Source organism: Frankliniella occidentalis, unplaced genomic scaffold (assembly GCF_000697945.3).
Source record: "Frankliniella occidentalis isolate FOCC.00 unplaced genomic scaffold, Focc_3.1 Scaffold8, whole genome shotgun sequence".
Taxonomy (NCBI): Eukaryota; Metazoa; Arthropoda; class Insecta; order Thysanoptera; family Thripidae; genus Frankliniella; species Frankliniella occidentalis.
Genome location: NW_026267138.1, coordinates 3,138,798 through 3,155,627, shown reverse-complemented (window position 1 = coordinate 3,155,627; position 16,830 = coordinate 3,138,798). Strand labels below are relative to the sequence as shown.

Here is a 16,830-nt window from a genome sequence, read left to right as displayed (position 1 = left end):
AACTAGGGCAAATGACGACACCTACTCCTGTACAGTAGAGATTGGAGGGAGCCATCCACTGAAAGCATGCTGAAAGTTTCAAGACATAACTCTCTGACTGGCGCGCCGATGCGGACCAATCAGAACGCGCCTCAGAGTGGTGCCGAATTGCTGTGAGCTTTGAGCACATACTCAACAACCGCAAGAGGGAGCTTCATGTAATCGCTAACAGAATTTTATCTGTTTATTATCTGTTTTGCTGTGAACCTAGCTTTTGTCCCCACAGACCCTATTTATATTTATTTGGACAATGTCGTCTGCCAACCTCCGACAGCAGAAGTTAGAACAGCAGGTATGGAATGTTATTGTTAGAGGCTGTCGATATCATAACCTATAAAAAAACAACATTCCGTTCCTCAAAATTGACACTTGTGAGGAGTTTTTATTTTTTGAATATAAAATTATTATCAATTTTTTCTTCCGATAACTATACAGAGGTCATGTATGTCTTAGTTGCAACCTTGCTTTCTAGGACGCCCTTTTAGGTGTTTTTAAACTTTCAAAGAAAAAAGAAACTTGACATTTCTTTGTTGATTTTTGTGCTGTAATCTCACTTTCTGTGACAAAGTATTTTTTCCTAAAATTCGATCTCAGTAGTATTTCATTTATTTCTTTGACTGTCACTTGATAAACTTTGTGTGTTCAATTTTGTTTTCCTTCAGCGTCAAATCATGGAGCAAAAGATGCGTCTGAAGCGTCAGACACCAGGTATGGTACAGGCCTCAGATGTACGTACCTCATCTGCCAAATCCAGAAGTATGCATAGAGAGTTACATGGTAAGTTTTTCATTCCATGTCCCTTCTCTCTTAGATAAAATTTGTTTGAGGAGTTGATTTTTGAACCAAATTTGGCTCTAGGTTACGATGGGCCCTTACAATTTACTATGTCTCCTGGAAATCCTGATGGTGTGATGGATCTGAGACCAGTTTCCAACATTGATAGTGGTAAGATCTGGTTCTAATTTTAATGTACGTTACAAGTTAAGTTTTTTAAGTTCTGAAATTATTTTAATAACATTTGCTGCTTATTGAGCAGATGATGATGTTGGAGGTGTGTGTGAGGTTCAGCAAGTGGACCCTGAAGAGCTTGAAGATGAAGAGTCTACACCTGTGGCTCCTCCAACTCCTGATGCCCACTTAGAGAGTACAGTTGTACCATATTCAGACACACCAAATATCATCAACAATCCCAATGTAAGTTCCTTAAAGTGTTTGCTGATGTGATTAAGAATAGTTTTGAACTAAATTGATTTTCAGAATCCGGAAGTTGAGGGTGATGTTGTTGGAAGTCTGGAAACTTTCGTCCTTGAACCTGCCTGCCAACGTATGCATTACAAGTGTCGCATTACTCGTGACCGCAAAGGAATGGACCGTGGTCTTTATCCAACATATTTTCTTCACTTAGAACGTGATTATGGAAAAAAGGTACATTCATACTTGTTGTTGAACAATATTCCTAGTCAGACTAGCCAATTTCACCTTAACTGCCTCTAATAACTTTAGGTCTTTCTCTTGGCTGGACGTAAGAGGAAGAAGAGCACTACCAGTAATTACCTCATCTCAACTGACCCTACTGATCTATCTCGTGGCGGAGAGGCATTTGTTGGGAAGCTAAGATCAAATTTGTTGGGCACCCATTTCACTGTTTATGACAATGGTAGGGCACCAGGTAGCAGATCTGATTCTAAGGAGGAACGTACAACTCCAAGGCAGGAACTTGCAGCAGTAATTTATGTTAGTAATTTCGTCTTGGTTGATGTATCAGACAAAATTCAAGTACTTGTTTCACCCATCATAAGTTGATTTTTATGTTTTACCACAGGAAACCAATGTATTAGGTTTTAAAGGACCGCGAAAAATGACAGTGATTTTACCAGGTATGACACAAGACCAACAACGAGTACAAATATGTCCTCAAGATGAAAGTGAGACCTTATTGGGTGAGTATTTGGATTTATATTTTTATTATAGGTATGTAATGTATTTCTATGAGTGTCATCATGCCCTTACTTAATTAATTTTCTTATCTTTGGTGTAGAATGCTACAAGAACAAAAATATGGATAATCTAATTGAGCTCCACAATAAGACTCCTGTTTGGAATGATGACACCCAGTCGTATGTCCTTAACTTTCATGGTAGAGTGACCCAAGCATCTGTGAAAAACTTCCAGATTGTTCATGACAGTGATGGTATGTACTTTTATGTAGTTTATTGAAGTGGTTTATCTTCAATTCAAAGTGGTTGTGACAATTTTAACTTTCTCTTTCACAGTGGAATATGTTGTCATGCAGTTTGGACGTGTTGCTGAAGATGTTTTTACCATGGATTATCGTTATCCAATGTGTGCATTGCAGGCATTTGCAATTGCACTTAGTAGTTTTGATAGCAAATTGGCATGTGAATGAGTTTCTTGCATCCGTCCCTAAACCCATCAATCATATTTTTTCAATTGTCTTTCTTACTGAAAGACACTTGTTAGTGTTTTCGTATTATTTATTCAATAAGTGATGGGTACTGAGTTTTAAACACAAATCATTATTCCACTCGTGTATTCGTGTGCATCACCAGGAGCCATCCTCAAATCTCTGTACTGTTTTGTATGTCTGCATTTGCATAAGTTGGTTGTACCATAAAACAAATCATAATGGGCCACATGTCTACATTTCTAAAAGTAAATTTTTATTAGAATCAATCCCCAGTCATAGGGTTATTATTTATTTTTGAATCAAGTTTTTGCTTGACTGAAAAATATGAGCACTGTTTTTTCTTATGAGAGAGTTGTGAAAGTTTTTCTCACACTGTTCTCAAGCAATGATTTTAGTGGTTTTGTCTTCAACCATTCTGCATACGAACCACCTATTTCTACTAGTTTGGAATGAACTTATCTTGTGATTACAATTACAAATACTAATTTGTACCACGCATATTTGGGTGTTGCATCAAATGAAATTTGTTGGTTTTGAAGCCTATGTTAACTGCAAGTACTAAGCACAAATGGCATACCTCTTTCTTACTGTGGTAGAATTTGTGTTTCACTCTGTACTCTGGGCTTTGCTGATGTGAAATTTGTTGTCTTGCTCATTTTTATCATGGTTTGTGTGCTGCCTAAATACCCTTAAATTAGATTAGGCAAAATCTTTTGCTCATGTCATTATTCTGATATGTATATCTCATTAGTCTTGATTACTGAAGTGTGAGCTCAGAATGCTGAATATCTCTGTACTGTCTCTTGTGATGTTCCTTGTGCCTTTTGATTCTGAGATCTCTTTATTTTCTACAATCATCAACAGTGTTTGATGATTAATCTGGTATATGTTTCTGTACATCTGAAAACTGCCCATCGATTTTCTAGTCCAGAGCTATTATTTAGCTTCATTAGCATAAGAAAAACTTATAATTTATTTTAAGTTACAGTTGATGTATTGGCTTTTATTATCCTGTGCAGCCATATCACTCGTTTCATGAGTTTCTCATGACTCAATGCCATACTAAATGATTTCTTGTGTCTATTTTATTTATTCATACATCACAAGTGTGTTTTAGTTGTAGACTGTAATGTTTTTCATCTTCCTAGTACTGGAAACAAACTTTGTCACCTGTGCAATTGATGGATGTATGTGCCTTAGTATACCAATGTTAATGTTCTTTTCATGGTTATATTAAGTGCCACATGTGGTATGTCAAAGTCCTATCGCAGCAACAAATTTTAGAACAGTCTCAATTGTAGATCAATTACTTCTGTTAAGAATCAATTACTCTTTTATGGGCCTAATGTATTAAGGAAGAGACTGGCTTGAGTCTCTGTGGTTGTGTTATTTTTTTAATATATCTATCTATCTATCTTAGTCATATACCTTTCCAATTGTAGGCTGTCTTTGCAATCATTCTCACTTTCAATGCTATGATAAACTTTGTTCAATTGTATGGAAATCTAGAGAGAACTCTGGCATGCAGTATTTTTTATTAGTGTTTAGCTTGGGGGCTTGGATGAGCGATTTCTCTTTTTGATTTTAGGCCGACCGCGCAAACCAGCCTGGGGTGTCTGTCAAAGACCGCTGCCCGGTTTGTGCGGTCGGTTTAAAATCGGGAAAACGCTCGTCTCTGGTGTTTAGTGCCTTTATCATACACTTTTTTCCTTATGACTTCTGTATACCAAAGGACTTTGAATTCTTTTGTTGGATCGGAGTGTTGACCTCACGTGTTTTAAAATAATTTAACTTGTAGACTTAATGACTTTCTTTCCACCTCTTTGCTATCATTCATCACTTTTAAATTTAAGAGTACACCAGCATCTCATTCTTTCTCCAAATCTGTGCGCTAGTTTCAAGAAATGTTACAACCAATCCGTAAAAGCTTGTAATTTACATTTGCTGATAGAAGTCAATTTTTTTTTTCTCTTAAACATGCCTCAAGTTTTCCTTTGAGTAAAAGGTGATTAGATCAGTTCAATCTGATCTTATTTCTACATAAAATCTTTTCAGATTGTATTTCTATGTTGATGCAAAATCAGCCTAAATGCAGACGATGTTGCATACCAAAAGCTTATCAATACATTAATTGTTTCTTTTCTCGTTTTAAAAAGACTTTGTTCCTTTCATACTGTTGTCTGTGATATTGCCAGTATTTTCCATTAGATTTACTGTAACTCTTTAACCCTCTTAATTGAATTGAACATGAACATGCATTTCAAGTGTGATCCCTCTGACTAAACTGTTCCACGCCAGTACTGAAAAAAAGAGGTTTAACTGAATCTTTCAGTTTTTTATTAACTGTTAACAGTAAGTTTTATATCCTCTTTATTCAAAGGCATTCTTTGTGAGGCATTTTGAACTTAGTTTTGGATGTACCCAGCCAGATGACACGTTGAAATGCAATCTTTTCCACATTGTAGGTCGAATCAGAGACAAAAATATGTCAGTTTGACGAAATTCGATGCAGCGTTTTTGGTTGGGTATGTACGTATTGCTTTTTATTGCAAAAGAAATTTTTCCTAATCTCTCAGCTTGCTGAGTTCTACCGAGCCAATGCAGTGGCTCCAGCACCAGCCCCAAAAAACTAATAACAGCTCAGTATCTTAAGGTTTGTTAAAATCTCATATCCCAATCTTATTTTTGACTTCAGATTTTTAGAATTGTTCTCTGATGGTAAAAAAGATACTAAAATGAGTTTTATTGTTATGGTTATGTTAGCAGCCTCACAACTTTTTTTATCTCCTTGCTGAATTTTAGTCATTTCCTCAGTGAAAATTTTAATCAATATTATGTGTGTAATTTTTATTTTACAAGTTCAGTATTTCTTTTTTTTTTTTTTTTTTTTTTACACTCCAGATATCTGAACTGTACATATCGTAACTAAGGACAAGAATTTATATTTTGTAACCGTACTGTTTTAAGGTTGTTTTCTTTGAGGAATATCTTATTGATATCTCCTTGTGAAGTATTTGTGTGAACAGTATTACCTTCAAGCTTTTGTTACAATTTGTTTGTCTGTTAATGGAGAAATCTCGTTAATTCAATATCCGTACAAAAGTTCTGCTGTTGTATTTTTGATGTTTAATGTTACACTTGCAGAAAGAATCCTTGTTTTGATGGCTGTCATTTCAACACTCTTTGGCTACCATGAATATTTTTGGTGTGAACATTACATTGTTATTATTAACCAAAGAGATGAGAAATGAGCATGTTTATAGAGTCGACCCACATGCATTATTTTGCAATATGACTAGCGATCTGTGAAGACTATGTACTTTTTAATTTTGGCAGCATTGGTTATACTTGAACAAGTCAAAGCTGTCGGTGTAAAACTCTTTTATTTGCAATCGTTTTGAGATGAGTGATTTTCTTAGATGTATCTGGTTGGTTCTGCTGAACACCTGAGTATGTATTTGGTTTGTAAGTGTCTTGTAGAAGTGGTTTTCTGTTGTGTATTTGTGTGAATATTGCTTCGCTGATAGATTTGGTGAAGATGAAATGCAACAGTCAGCTGAGAATTGTAGTAATGGACTCTGCACTAAGTCTTTCTTCAACCCACACCAGTGATTTTTGATATGAATTTGAGTGTTGGCTTCAAAATACAACTCACCAAATGTATCCTAAACTTTTCATTTACTTCAACCTTTAGATTATTGCACAGTTATCAGTTTCATCGTAAGTTGGATTGGAAAGTATATTTATTTCAACACCACGATTCCTTCCATATACATACTTACTTACACTAAATATTTTACAAACAACCTATCAATACTGGCATCTAGACTCACATGACTTGCAAATAGCTGAAATATAATCATCTGACAAAGATGTTGCAGGATGTAGACTGGCGACGATTGTCATTTATTGGATACATTCTATTGGGTTTTGGAGGTGTCTGATTGGCTGATTTCCGACTAGAACGTTTCCGATTAATGACAATCGTGGCCAGTATAAGCCCTGCATGTTTGAAGAAAAGCACCATCAAAATGAAAATCAGATAATACCCTTTGCATTTTCAATGTATTAGACATAGAATTCCTTAACACAGCCATGACAAGAAAACATTTAATTTTTGATAGCTAAAAGGTCAACAAATGAAGGTTGTCTATATTAGAGTGTCACCCCACATTTGACGAATATATATCACAAAAAGAAATCAAACCAACACTGCATAGATGGCATTGACCTTAAATTCCTGTACACACCCACTACCACACTCTTTGGCAGCTCACAGTTTTCCTCTACTTCAAGAAGCGCTGGTAGTGAATGTTTACATACCATTTCGTAGTTTTTCATAAAAACACTTATGTCTGCTAAAAAATTGAAGAACATTCCTGCACAGATCATCTTCTGATTGTTCCTCAAAGCAGTAAAACACCTCATGTAACTGTCCCTCCACACATACTTGTTGCATCATAAAATCTCAAAAATAATGCATGATAAATAAGTAAAACAATAGTAATGATTCAATGATAAGATTGGGTTTTTGGAATAATTTAAAAAACAGAAGGCAAGCTGAGAGAAAACACGTGTATGAACTATAGTGATCTCCTTCCTATATGATGACTATCATGTAAGAATATTATTGAAGTGAGAACAACATGCAAGCTGTGAATCTAGAGTTTATGACATAAAAGGTGAGACACATCTACTATTATCTGTGATTAGAACAAACCTTGTATATAAAATAATTAAAATGTGCTTCCCCTAACTTTGTCTTTATTACTTCCTGGAGGTAAAACTAACATGAAGGCAAGTATACAGACTTATAAAACACTAAATGTAGAGAAAACTATCCTCAAATTTTCATAATATGTCATGAAATATATTTTGCACTACTGCAACATGAGAATTACAATCTTTAGTGAATATTTAGTAATTATGAACTAGGGATATAAATTTTCACTACAGTACAGAAGAAAAGACTTAAAACTTTCTCTATGCAGTGTTGACATTGCTTTACTACAGTGTAAACCACTGTAATGGCGGATTTAGTCTTGCAAGGAAAGCAAAGGAAAAGAGATGGCCTTTTCAGTTCCTCTGATGGGCTGAGGGCTGATTCAATACATATCCTCTCCACTTTTCTTTTCTTTTTTTTTTTTCTTTTTTTGTTTTCCTCAAGAGACCACATCCACCTGAAGACCTTAAAACGAAAGAGTAATCAAAAATAAAAATGAACAAAAAGAAAAACCAACAAGTGAACAAAAACAGAGTCAAACATCATCATAGTTCTGTAAAAATATTTTAAAAGCCCAAACTGGAAAACAAATCAGAATAACGACTTATCTCCTAACTCTTTCCAGTCATAATTATTCCGAAATATAGTGTATACCACCTAAAAAATAAAAACAAAAAACACATTTCTCCCACCCTTTCATTAAAAAGGTGACTAATATTGACAGACCAATAAATACATGAGACAAAATTTTAAGGGCACGCCTTATTTTCCTGACTTAGGTTTTTTTTGTTAAATCTTAAGCTGTAAGACTTAATAGAAGAACAGGAGCCTTTCTTGAGCATGAGGATTGCCAGACAGAAGTTGCCAACCACGCTTGATGTTCAGATAGTGAACAATAGCTCGAATGCAAATAAGAAGCCCTAGAAGAGGATATATGGGCATGTGATTAATTTTCTCAGTAATTTAACGGAGAGGATTGCAAAGCACTAAAGACTTACCAAACGACATGACGAGCCAGTAAAGCCATACATGGTCAGTAACATCAGATGAATGCTTAACAATAAGGGTCCATTTTGATAATGAAAGGCCGAATCCGGAGAGAGCTCCATAACGAGCAGCAATTGTGTGGCAAAAACACATGAGTAAAAGGAAACCAATCCAGTTGAATAGAAATGACACTAGAAAAAGAAATAGACAAAGCGCTTTGAATAAGTGAACTCACGACAATCTCAAAACAAGACAAGATAGATAGGTATATGTATGTATTTATACTTGCCTACAAAAGCAGTAAAAAACATGAAATCAGTTCCTAGCATTGCTTTGTTTGACTCATCAGGGTGAGTGTCAGTATCAATGGCCAAAAACATTGGCATGGAAGCAGCTGATCGTGGTGCCTGTGCTTGCTGATGCTGAAATGGACATTTGAGGGTAACATTCTAGACATGGTTTTGTCAAATACAACACAGTGATAAACAAAACTTACTATCGGAAGGGTAGGAAGGACACCACCCATTTCTCCCTCTCGTCGTTTCTCTTGCTGGACCTCATCGTAAGTGGGCAACTTTGTAGCAACCTCATAAGGAGGTGGAGCTGAGAAATCTGCCATTGGTGGTGGAATTTCATAATTCTGAAAATATAACAGGTTATTACACAGAAAATAAGTGACACATAAAGATTAAAGGAAAAGTATAAAGAGGTTTATATTTTGTCTCATGCCTAGTTGGATAATGTTAGTACGTGAAAATGTTAATAGATATAATAGTCATGTTAATTAATAATATTTTTGTGGAAACTGTTGCAGAAGGAGATGAACTCAACATAACTCACAGGAGAGAGAGGCGGTTGTGCGCAGAGAGCTACTGCGCCCGCTTCCTCTATCATGTTGGAACTGCACGGCTCACATGGTTCACTGTGGTTTATGCTGGTGAAAGCTTGTGTGTTGTGAGCTCCATAGGATGGGGGAGGCAAGTTGGGATCCTGTTGAAAACAAAAAACCGTTTTGATTTAAATAAATTAAAAAATAAATTAAAATATTACATCAGTTAGTCGTTTACAGAGCAAATGCAAAATAACACTGTTGATGTGTAGCAAACCTATCAAAACATGTTCAAAGTTAAGTATGGAAATACTACAAAATAAAAATAAACTGAACGTAAACATTAATACAGGCAAAATTAATGGACATTGCATCTAATTAGTTAGAAAGAAGTGAAAGCCCTCTGCAGCACCTGACAGGTGTGTACGGTTTTCTCACTTATGACTACAACTCACCATTGCGACAATGTGTCGTACCGGTGGATCACTAAGTTAAAACTTCAGCTACAAGGTGAAAGTAAGCAACCTACACGACTCAAAAATCAAGATTTCACCGTGATAACAGGCCAAAGAAAATAGCAGCAGAGGCCTAACAAGGCCTAAACAACCACGACATGAAGTCATTGGTGCCAACTTGAATGCTCTCCGTGTCAGGGACCAGCGAGCGACCAGCCTGATTGTGGTGTGACGTCTGACTCATCGCTGTCAAATCTCAAGTGATAACATTTGCGTCTTCTACTCAGACTCAAGTAAATTCGTGGGACCTGAAGTACTTTTTTTTTTTTTTTGCAACGGAGTCAACGCTGAAATATAGTTCTCCTTCTCACGTAAATCTACTTTGTGCGTCTATTGATCTCGTGGGGAGTAATTTTAGTTTATTTGGTTAGGTGTATTTACACTAGTTTCAAAAGTATTGTTTTGTTGTAACAATATCAATCACAATGGCTTCAGGTTAGTAAAACAATGAGTATGTTCTCTTCATGTAACATTACAGTAAATATTTAAATTAAAGCAACTTGCAAAACAATGTCGTCAATGAGTGCTGTGGAATCACGTTTTTCTCAATTTACACTCTCTTTTGATTTGTCATGTGCATTAAATTAATCTGTGTTACATTTCTCATTCCTATTTTTCCAGATGCAAATCGTCCAGAGCTTTTTGAGGATGTTAAGCTGTTTCGCAATGCTCGGGAACGAGAAAAGTTAGTATGGAACCAATAATATCATCTGTCATCCTGGTTCAAATTCATTTTGATAATTTTGGTTTTGTTTTTAAAGGTATGACAACATGGCAGACCTCTTTGCTCTTGTTAACACACTGCAACACCTGGAAAAGGCATTCTTGAGGGACTGTGTTACACCTAAAGAGTATACTGCAGCATGTACCAAGTTGCTTGTACAATACAAGGCAGCCTTCAAGCAAGTACACGGTGATGAATTTCCTAATATTGAAGCATTCGTCAAAAAGTACAGGGTAAGATTTGAAGTAATCTTTGATGGGTATTTTATGGAGATCGAAATAATACCTGCATTTGTTTCCTTTCTAGCTTGACTGTCCTGCTGCACTGGAACGCATCAAAGAAGATAGGCCAATAACTATTAAAGATGACAAAGGCAATACAAGCAAGTGCATAGCTGACATTGTTTCAGTAAGTTTCACAATACATTTTATATTGTTTTTAATGTTGATTCATTGATTCATGAGCTAATGACATCTTTTTCTCCATTAATTTCTGAACAGTTATTTATCACAATTATGGACAAGCTAAGACTAGAGATTAAAGCCATGGATGAACTGCACCCAGATTTGAGAGATCTTATGGACACAATGAATCGATTGAGTTCTCTCCCGTCCAGCTTTGAAGGGAAGCAGAAGGTTTCAGACTGGCTTAATACTTTGTCCTCTATGCAAGCTTCAGATGAATTGTCAGAAACACAAGTGCGACAGTTATTATTTGACCTTGAGTCATCTTACAATGCTTTCAATAGATTCTTGCATGAATCCTCGTAATCCCTTTTCTCATAAATGATGTATATTACAAGTTCTTACTACGAACAACATTTCCAATAATATTTGCTGAGAGAGAGGAAATGGCCTTGTTTATGCCACATGTTGCCTTAACCATGGAGATGCTATACGTTCTCTATGGACTTAAATCATATTTCTTGTAATTTTCTGTACTGAATTTGATTTCCCAGCTGCTTATGTGTTATTTTATAGTGGTCAAATAATTAAGCTTCCATCGAATCATTGTTTATGTATACTGGCTCTTGTTTTGTGTACTATCCTGCTTTTTTTCTTTCTTTATTTTTAGTTAAATAAAAACTGTGATTATTGATCAATTTTAACTGATCCTGCCTCAGTATTTTCATACACTTTCACCACCAAAATCATCAGTCCTCAGTGCCTAACGATAAATTGACTCGTCTGAAATTCATTCAAATTTTCCCTCCTCGTTAAACTGCGAATAACACGCTCCGGTGCCAATAATGTACCAACGTCAGGAAAATAATTTTTACAGAGATTTCTTCTTATTTGTCGTTTCTTTTCTTTATAAAGGATTGAGGGCCATTTATTTTGTACAAATTTACTTCAATGTAGCTAACGTTCACTCGTTTTTTGAACTTTTAGATTTTTGAAAACTAAGGACGTTAGGAATTTAGTTAACCCTCTTCAATCATAGCCTAGCAGAAAACCTAGTTGTTGTTGTTGTTGATCCGCTGACCATTAAAGAAGAGTCCTAACTGCGGATTGTTTTCAAGTTGACGTGTTGTTAAGTGATTCGTCGAACTTTAAGGCTTTTAGATAGAAACTTCAAGTGGCAGTTTACATCATTCTTTTCGGTTTCTAACATGGACCAATATCAGGCAAAATACAATACCAAAAGCACTTGTAAGTTATTTTAAGAGCCTGAACTGAGTTAAATGATATTTGATTTTCATTGTGTAAATGTCCACTATACTATTCTATATCTAGCTGAGCTTGCAGATGAATAAATGATCCATTTTTTTGATGTCTTTTATTTCTTTTGTGGCAGCTGTAAAACGTTTGATGCGAGAGGCTAAGGAGCTACAAGAGGCTACTGAGGATTACTGCGCCCATCCTTTGGAAGAAAACTTATTTGAATGGCACTTCACTATAAGAGGACCACCAGATTCTGATTTCTCAGGTGGAGTCTACCATGGACGTATTCTTCTTCCAGCAGAGTATCCAATGAAGCCACCCAACATCATTTTATTAACAGTATTTATCTTAAAATTGTTCTTTGCTGGTGTCAATCGCTTTCCCAAAGTTTTCTGACAGCAACATTTTTATTGGTTTCTTTAATTTTGCCTAGCCCAACGGTCGATTTGAGGTCAATAAGAAGATATGTCTCAGCATATCAGGACATCATCCAGAAACCTGGCAACCTTCCTGGTCAATCAGAACAGCTTTGCTAGCTCTGATTGCTTTCATGCCAACTCCTGGTATTGGTACAATTGGTTCCTTGGATTTTACTCCTGAAGAAAGGAAACAACTGGCTCTCAAGTAAGAGTCTCTGCTCTTGGACATTACCCTTTGGATGTACAGCGCTCTGTCAAATGTCTATTTCTTTTGCTCTGAAGGTCACAGTCCTTCGTGTGTTCGGATTGTGGGAAAATCACCGAGGAGCTTGCCACTGGGGTGTCAAAGCCTGTGACCGAGGAAGAAAAATCATTGATTGATTGTGTTGCGTTTAAGGTAATATGCATCAGGATAGTTCTTCATTCTGTACATATGCATAATTGTTTCAAGAATCTAAACTTTTTGTATGATTTTGATATCAGGAGGAAGAAGTACATGAAAGTAATAATGGGGAAGCTGACCCACCATCATCATCAGTCTCTGAATCATCTCAATCCGAGCTAAGAGTAAGGAAGCCTTATACAGCAGATTCTGCTCCTGGCCAAGCTAGTGGAGGACCAGCAGCAGTAGAATCTAGTAATTCATTGAATTCTCAGACTGTGCAACCACAGGCTAATACGGGAAATATAAACCTTTTGGATCGACACCGAAGTCTGATCATACTATTTATAGTAACAGCAATAGGTCTCCTTGTTTTCCGTAGACTGATAATGATTTAAATATTGTAGGTAGGTAAATTTCTAGCAATTTGTGATTTCACCCTCCTTTGGTTCATTGTTATAAATTTATAACCAATATTAGAGTTTAACTTTCAATCAATCAGAATGTGTGGTAGTTAAATGTTAAATCCATGCCATGCTGTGTGTAGAAAAGTATGGAGGGTGTCTTAGCCATTCAGTCCAATTGAATTGACTGAAAGTGGACTGAAGTGTAAATGGAAACCTCAATATTTTTGGTAATGATAATGAAACTTGGAAGTGCCGTAAAACAAGGTCAGAAAATTAGGCTGCACCATGAGGTTCAAAGAGCATGAATGCCTTAACTGCACCATAGTATTTTTTGTTATAGAAGTCAAAGGTATTGTGAGCATTCATGATAATTAATTATTCCAAGCTTGTAATAAGCTTCCCACCAAAGTTTGAGTTGATGGCTGTGCTGTATGCTGAATGTTTACTTTTCTTCAGCAAGAAATTATTTCATGTTTCATACAAACCATTTTATATTGTACAAAGTTCATCAAATTTATTTACATTTCATGATTTACATTTCATGTGAGTTGTAGCAGTTCCTTATAGTTGGTTATATATCAACGTATTCTTTTCTAAGAATTGTTTCATATGGAGGGTAACTGATCAAACATACACAATTTAATACATTTTGTGTTTCAAACAAAAAATATTTTTCCTATAGTTACTAAATGCTACTATGCATTTTTATTTCCTGTTACTCTCTTGGAGTCTGTACAGAGATCAAATATCTTCTTGTTAAATCATTGTTGAAGACTTGTATTGTTTTACTTCAACTTATTTCCTAAATAAAATGTAGCCATTAAAAAAATGGTGCTAGTTAATAGTAGGTGTGTATTAAATTTTTAAATCATTCAAGAGAAACGATTTAAAAAGAAATCCTCTAACGAAAATATCGGAAACGAAAACGGATGTAGGCTGTAATCAGTGCATGTGTACACTGAAGGAATGACAGCGAGCCTCGTGCAGCAGTGGCACGATAGGGAAGTCCCACCCTCGTTAGGTCGAGGGAAGGTGAGCGTGATACCGCCACTCACGGGCCGAGGTGACTGAACCTAGGCCCTTCCGCTCCGTCCGACGCCACGTGGACTCTAGGCAGCTTCCTGTAAAATGAGAACGTCTGTATCCAGCACCTTGCACGCACCACCATGAAAGCGCATCCGGAGTGCCCATCACGGGCTCATAGCTCATAGCGTACACGAATCAAGCTGATGGGCAGGGCCGTGTTTGCCTGCGCTGCGCTCGTCCGGTACATGGGGAAGACGTTGGAGTTTGTCTCGTCCAGCGTGCGGCTCTTGTTGTTCGGGACGCAGGCCGCGATGAACGTTAGCACGTCAAGCACTGGAGGAAAACCGAAAGATGTTATGGCGTCCGGCAAACGCAAAACCAGATCGTCGGTCCTAGACGTCCAGCTGGGGTTGGGTGGGTATAGGTTGTCCACAGATGTGCGCCACTCTGGGCGTGCGTAGCGCCTTGCGGTGAGTCAGGTAGGGTTCTCACTTTTACCCGGGTACCCCGGTAACCCGGATACCCGTCCACCCGGGTAGGAACCTGAACAGGTCTTACCGGTTATCACGGGTAACCAACCCGGGTGCCCGGCGGAACCGTGCCTGTAGCGAGGCGATTTTACATACCGGGTCTACCCGGGTACCCGAGTTACCTTTTGCTACCCGGTAAGACCCGTTTACCCGGCTAACCGTGGGTCCGGGTTTTGAGAGCCCTGGTCGTGTCAGGGCTATACGACACATCAGTAATGCGGGTTTGCCTATTCCTTCCACCCTCCAACGGCCTGTAGGGTAGGCAAACCCGCAACCACTGGCTGTGTCGTATCCCAGACCCAAGCTACTGGCGTGATACTCCATGCCCCCCCCCCCCACCTCCATAAGTTGGCACCGGCCATAGCCGATGGAAATTATTGCTACCTCTCATCTTTTAGTGCTCAATTCGTGCTTTCGAAATGTCCCATTTCTAGAATAAGTGCTACCACAGCTAGTGTCGAAAACGGGCAGGCGGGATGCTGGTTCTGACACCGGATTTAAGGGCCAAGAATGTGAGCACTAATTTTGTTGAGTTGATATCTGAAGAGCACTAACTCTCCCGGTTAGAATGGTCTAAGTCTTAGTTGTGGGATAAGTGGGCGGTGCAGCGTGAAGCTAGCACCACCCACTTTCTTAGCCGTTTTCGACGCTAGCCTTAATGGCACTAATTCTAAAAATAAGACAGTTCGAAAGCACTAATTGAGCACTAAAAGACAAGCTGTAGCACTAATTTCTAGCGGTATTGGGTGGTGCTCGCGTGATGCTGGCAGCTAGCCTTGGTAAGCACTAATTCTAGAAATAGGACAGTTCGAAAGCACTAATTGAGCACTAAAAAATGAGCGGTAGCACTAATTTTTATCGGCCATGGGCGGTGCCAACTTCACCGCCCCCCCCCCTCTCCCCTAACACGCCGGAGGTGCGAATAGGCAACCCACATACAGGCAGTACGCGGTACCACCCTCCCCCTGGCCACACGGGCCTTTTGTTCCATCTAGAAAGGGAGAGAGTAGAAGGGCTCACCAAGACTAGCAGGGAACAGCCATGGGATGCACATGACCTGGTAGATGTCCCGGACGTAGGAGAGGTCCACGATGGTCCGCACGTATACTACGTACACCACCATCAGGGCGTAGAGCAGGTGGAGGATCGCGTACACGGACAGGCGCGAACGTTTCTAGTGCAATGGAATGTAAATCTGCTTTAATCGCGTCAACCATCGTCGCCATATGAGATGAGTACGGTAGCGGACGGTGCGGTACTAACAACGTCCTTCCATGGGTACAGGATGGCCAGGATCAGGAGGATCACGCCGCAGATCACGTAGAACAGGAGGGGGAGTTCCATCTCTGAAATACACATGATGCACCGGTGAGATGAGGGCGTTATGAACGACGGCGAGCTCTCGGTCGCCCGAGCACGACCCCGACCCACCCTTGACCACGTCGCTGATGTGCGTGAGCTTGAGGGCGATCTGCTTGAAGGTGCCCGACGTGGCGCTGTGCAGGTCGTTGAGGTCCATGACGGCGTAGCCAGCGACCAGCATGTGGAAGCCCTGGCGGAGCACACACAGTGAGTAGAGCTTCGCGACTGAGTAGTAACAGCTACGGGCCGACTTACCGCCCGCACCACGAGGAAGAGCCCGAACAGGCTTCTGAAGTACGCCATGATGTCCAGCCCGGCTCCAGCTCCGGCGAAGACTGAGACGCTCCCCCGGCCCCAGCGAGCTGTGTACCCAGAGCCACTCGCTATCTGCTGTCTACTGCTGCCCTTCCCGCGTACGTAAGATACCAGACACGGGGGCAGCGGGCAGCGACGTCAGGGGGGCCTCGCCGGAGACCACCCCACCCACCCCTGAGGAGTGCTGCTGGGTGGGTTGCCTACCCACCTACTAGGCGGCCGCGAGCGAGCTGAGACGACGCAGCGAACCTGACCACGTGATAGTTGTAACCCCCTTGATGGGGGTTACAACCATCACATAATAGATGTACCCCACGTGGTGTTAGTATTCACGGGGGGTATGACTATCGCGTGATGGTTGTACCCCCGGTACACGTCTTGCAAAAGAAACGGACCTCTGCTGCGGGACTACTCCGCGCTCCGGCTCGGGCGACAGACGGACACCGGCCGCCCCGTTGCCGCTGTGCTCAAGGGCGGGGG

The 16,830-nt window shown here is 39.2% G+C and overlaps 5 protein-coding genes across 6 annotated transcripts; 3 read left to right on the top strand and 2 right to left on the bottom strand.

Moving 5' to 3' along the window:
* The first annotated feature begins 167 nt into the window (after positions 1-167).
* Positions 168-6,130, top strand: LOC113214577 (protein king tubby). The gene is made up of 9 exons (XM_026434001.2): positions 168-331; positions 702-816; positions 898-984; positions 1,076-1,233; positions 1,297-1,464; positions 1,543-1,773; positions 1,862-1,979; positions 2,078-2,230; positions 2,313-6,130. The coding sequence occupies exons 1-9, from the start codon at positions 290-292 to the stop codon at positions 2,444-2,446; spliced, it is 1,206 nt and encodes a 401-aa protein (XP_026289786.1). The 5' UTR covers positions 168-289; the 3' UTR covers positions 2,447-6,130.
* A 62-nt stretch (positions 6,131-6,192) lies between these two features.
* Positions 6,193-9,625, bottom strand: LOC113214578 (NEDD4 family-interacting protein 1). The gene is made up of 6 exons (XM_026434002.2): positions 9,462-9,625; positions 9,018-9,167; positions 8,674-8,817; positions 8,467-8,599; positions 8,189-8,368; positions 6,193-8,110 (listed from the first exon to the last, which is right to left on the bottom strand). The coding sequence occupies exons 1-6, from the start codon at positions 9,462-9,464 to the stop codon at positions 8,001-8,003; spliced, it is 720 nt and encodes a 239-aa protein (XP_026289787.1). The 5' UTR covers positions 9,465-9,625; the 3' UTR covers positions 6,193-8,000.
* Positions 9,626-9,704: 79 nt separating this feature from the next.
* LOC113214579 (vacuolar protein sorting-associated protein 28 homolog) lies at positions 9,705-11,353 on the top strand. Its single transcript, XM_026434003.2, has 5 exons — positions 9,705-9,956; positions 10,143-10,206; positions 10,283-10,478; positions 10,552-10,653; positions 10,746-11,353. Exons 1-5 carry the CDS (start codon positions 9,947-9,949, stop codon positions 11,013-11,015), a joined length of 642 nt encoding a protein of 213 aa, XP_026289788.1. The 5' UTR covers positions 9,705-9,946; the 3' UTR covers positions 11,016-11,353.
* A 350-nt stretch (positions 11,354-11,703) lies between these two features.
* LOC113214589 (ubiquitin-conjugating enzyme E2 J1) lies at positions 11,704-13,959 on the top strand. The gene is made up of 5 exons (XM_026434018.2): positions 11,704-11,897; positions 12,043-12,248; positions 12,343-12,533; positions 12,611-12,725; positions 12,812-13,959. Exons 1-5 carry the CDS (start codon positions 11,858-11,860, stop codon positions 13,106-13,108), a joined length of 849 nt encoding a protein of 282 aa, XP_026289803.1. The 5' UTR covers positions 11,704-11,857; the 3' UTR covers positions 13,109-13,959.
* Positions 13,953-16,595, bottom strand: LOC113214576 (uncharacterized). 2 transcript variants are annotated; one of them, XM_052274935.1, is made up of 6 exons: positions 16,291-16,595; positions 16,105-16,225; positions 15,937-16,019; positions 15,694-15,847; positions 14,334-14,476; positions 13,953-14,238 (listed from the first exon to the last, which is right to left on the bottom strand). In XM_052274935.1, the coding sequence occupies exons 1-6, from the start codon at positions 16,336-16,338 to the stop codon at positions 14,227-14,229; spliced, it is 561 nt and encodes a 186-aa protein (XP_052130895.1). In that variant the 5' UTR covers positions 16,339-16,595; the 3' UTR covers positions 13,953-14,226. The 2 variants fall into 2 exon arrangements, with proteins under 2 accessions (XP_052130895.1, XP_052130891.1); XM_052274931.1 differs by having other exon boundaries at positions 15,937-16,595.
* Between the last annotated feature and the right edge of the window lie 235 nt (positions 16,596-16,830).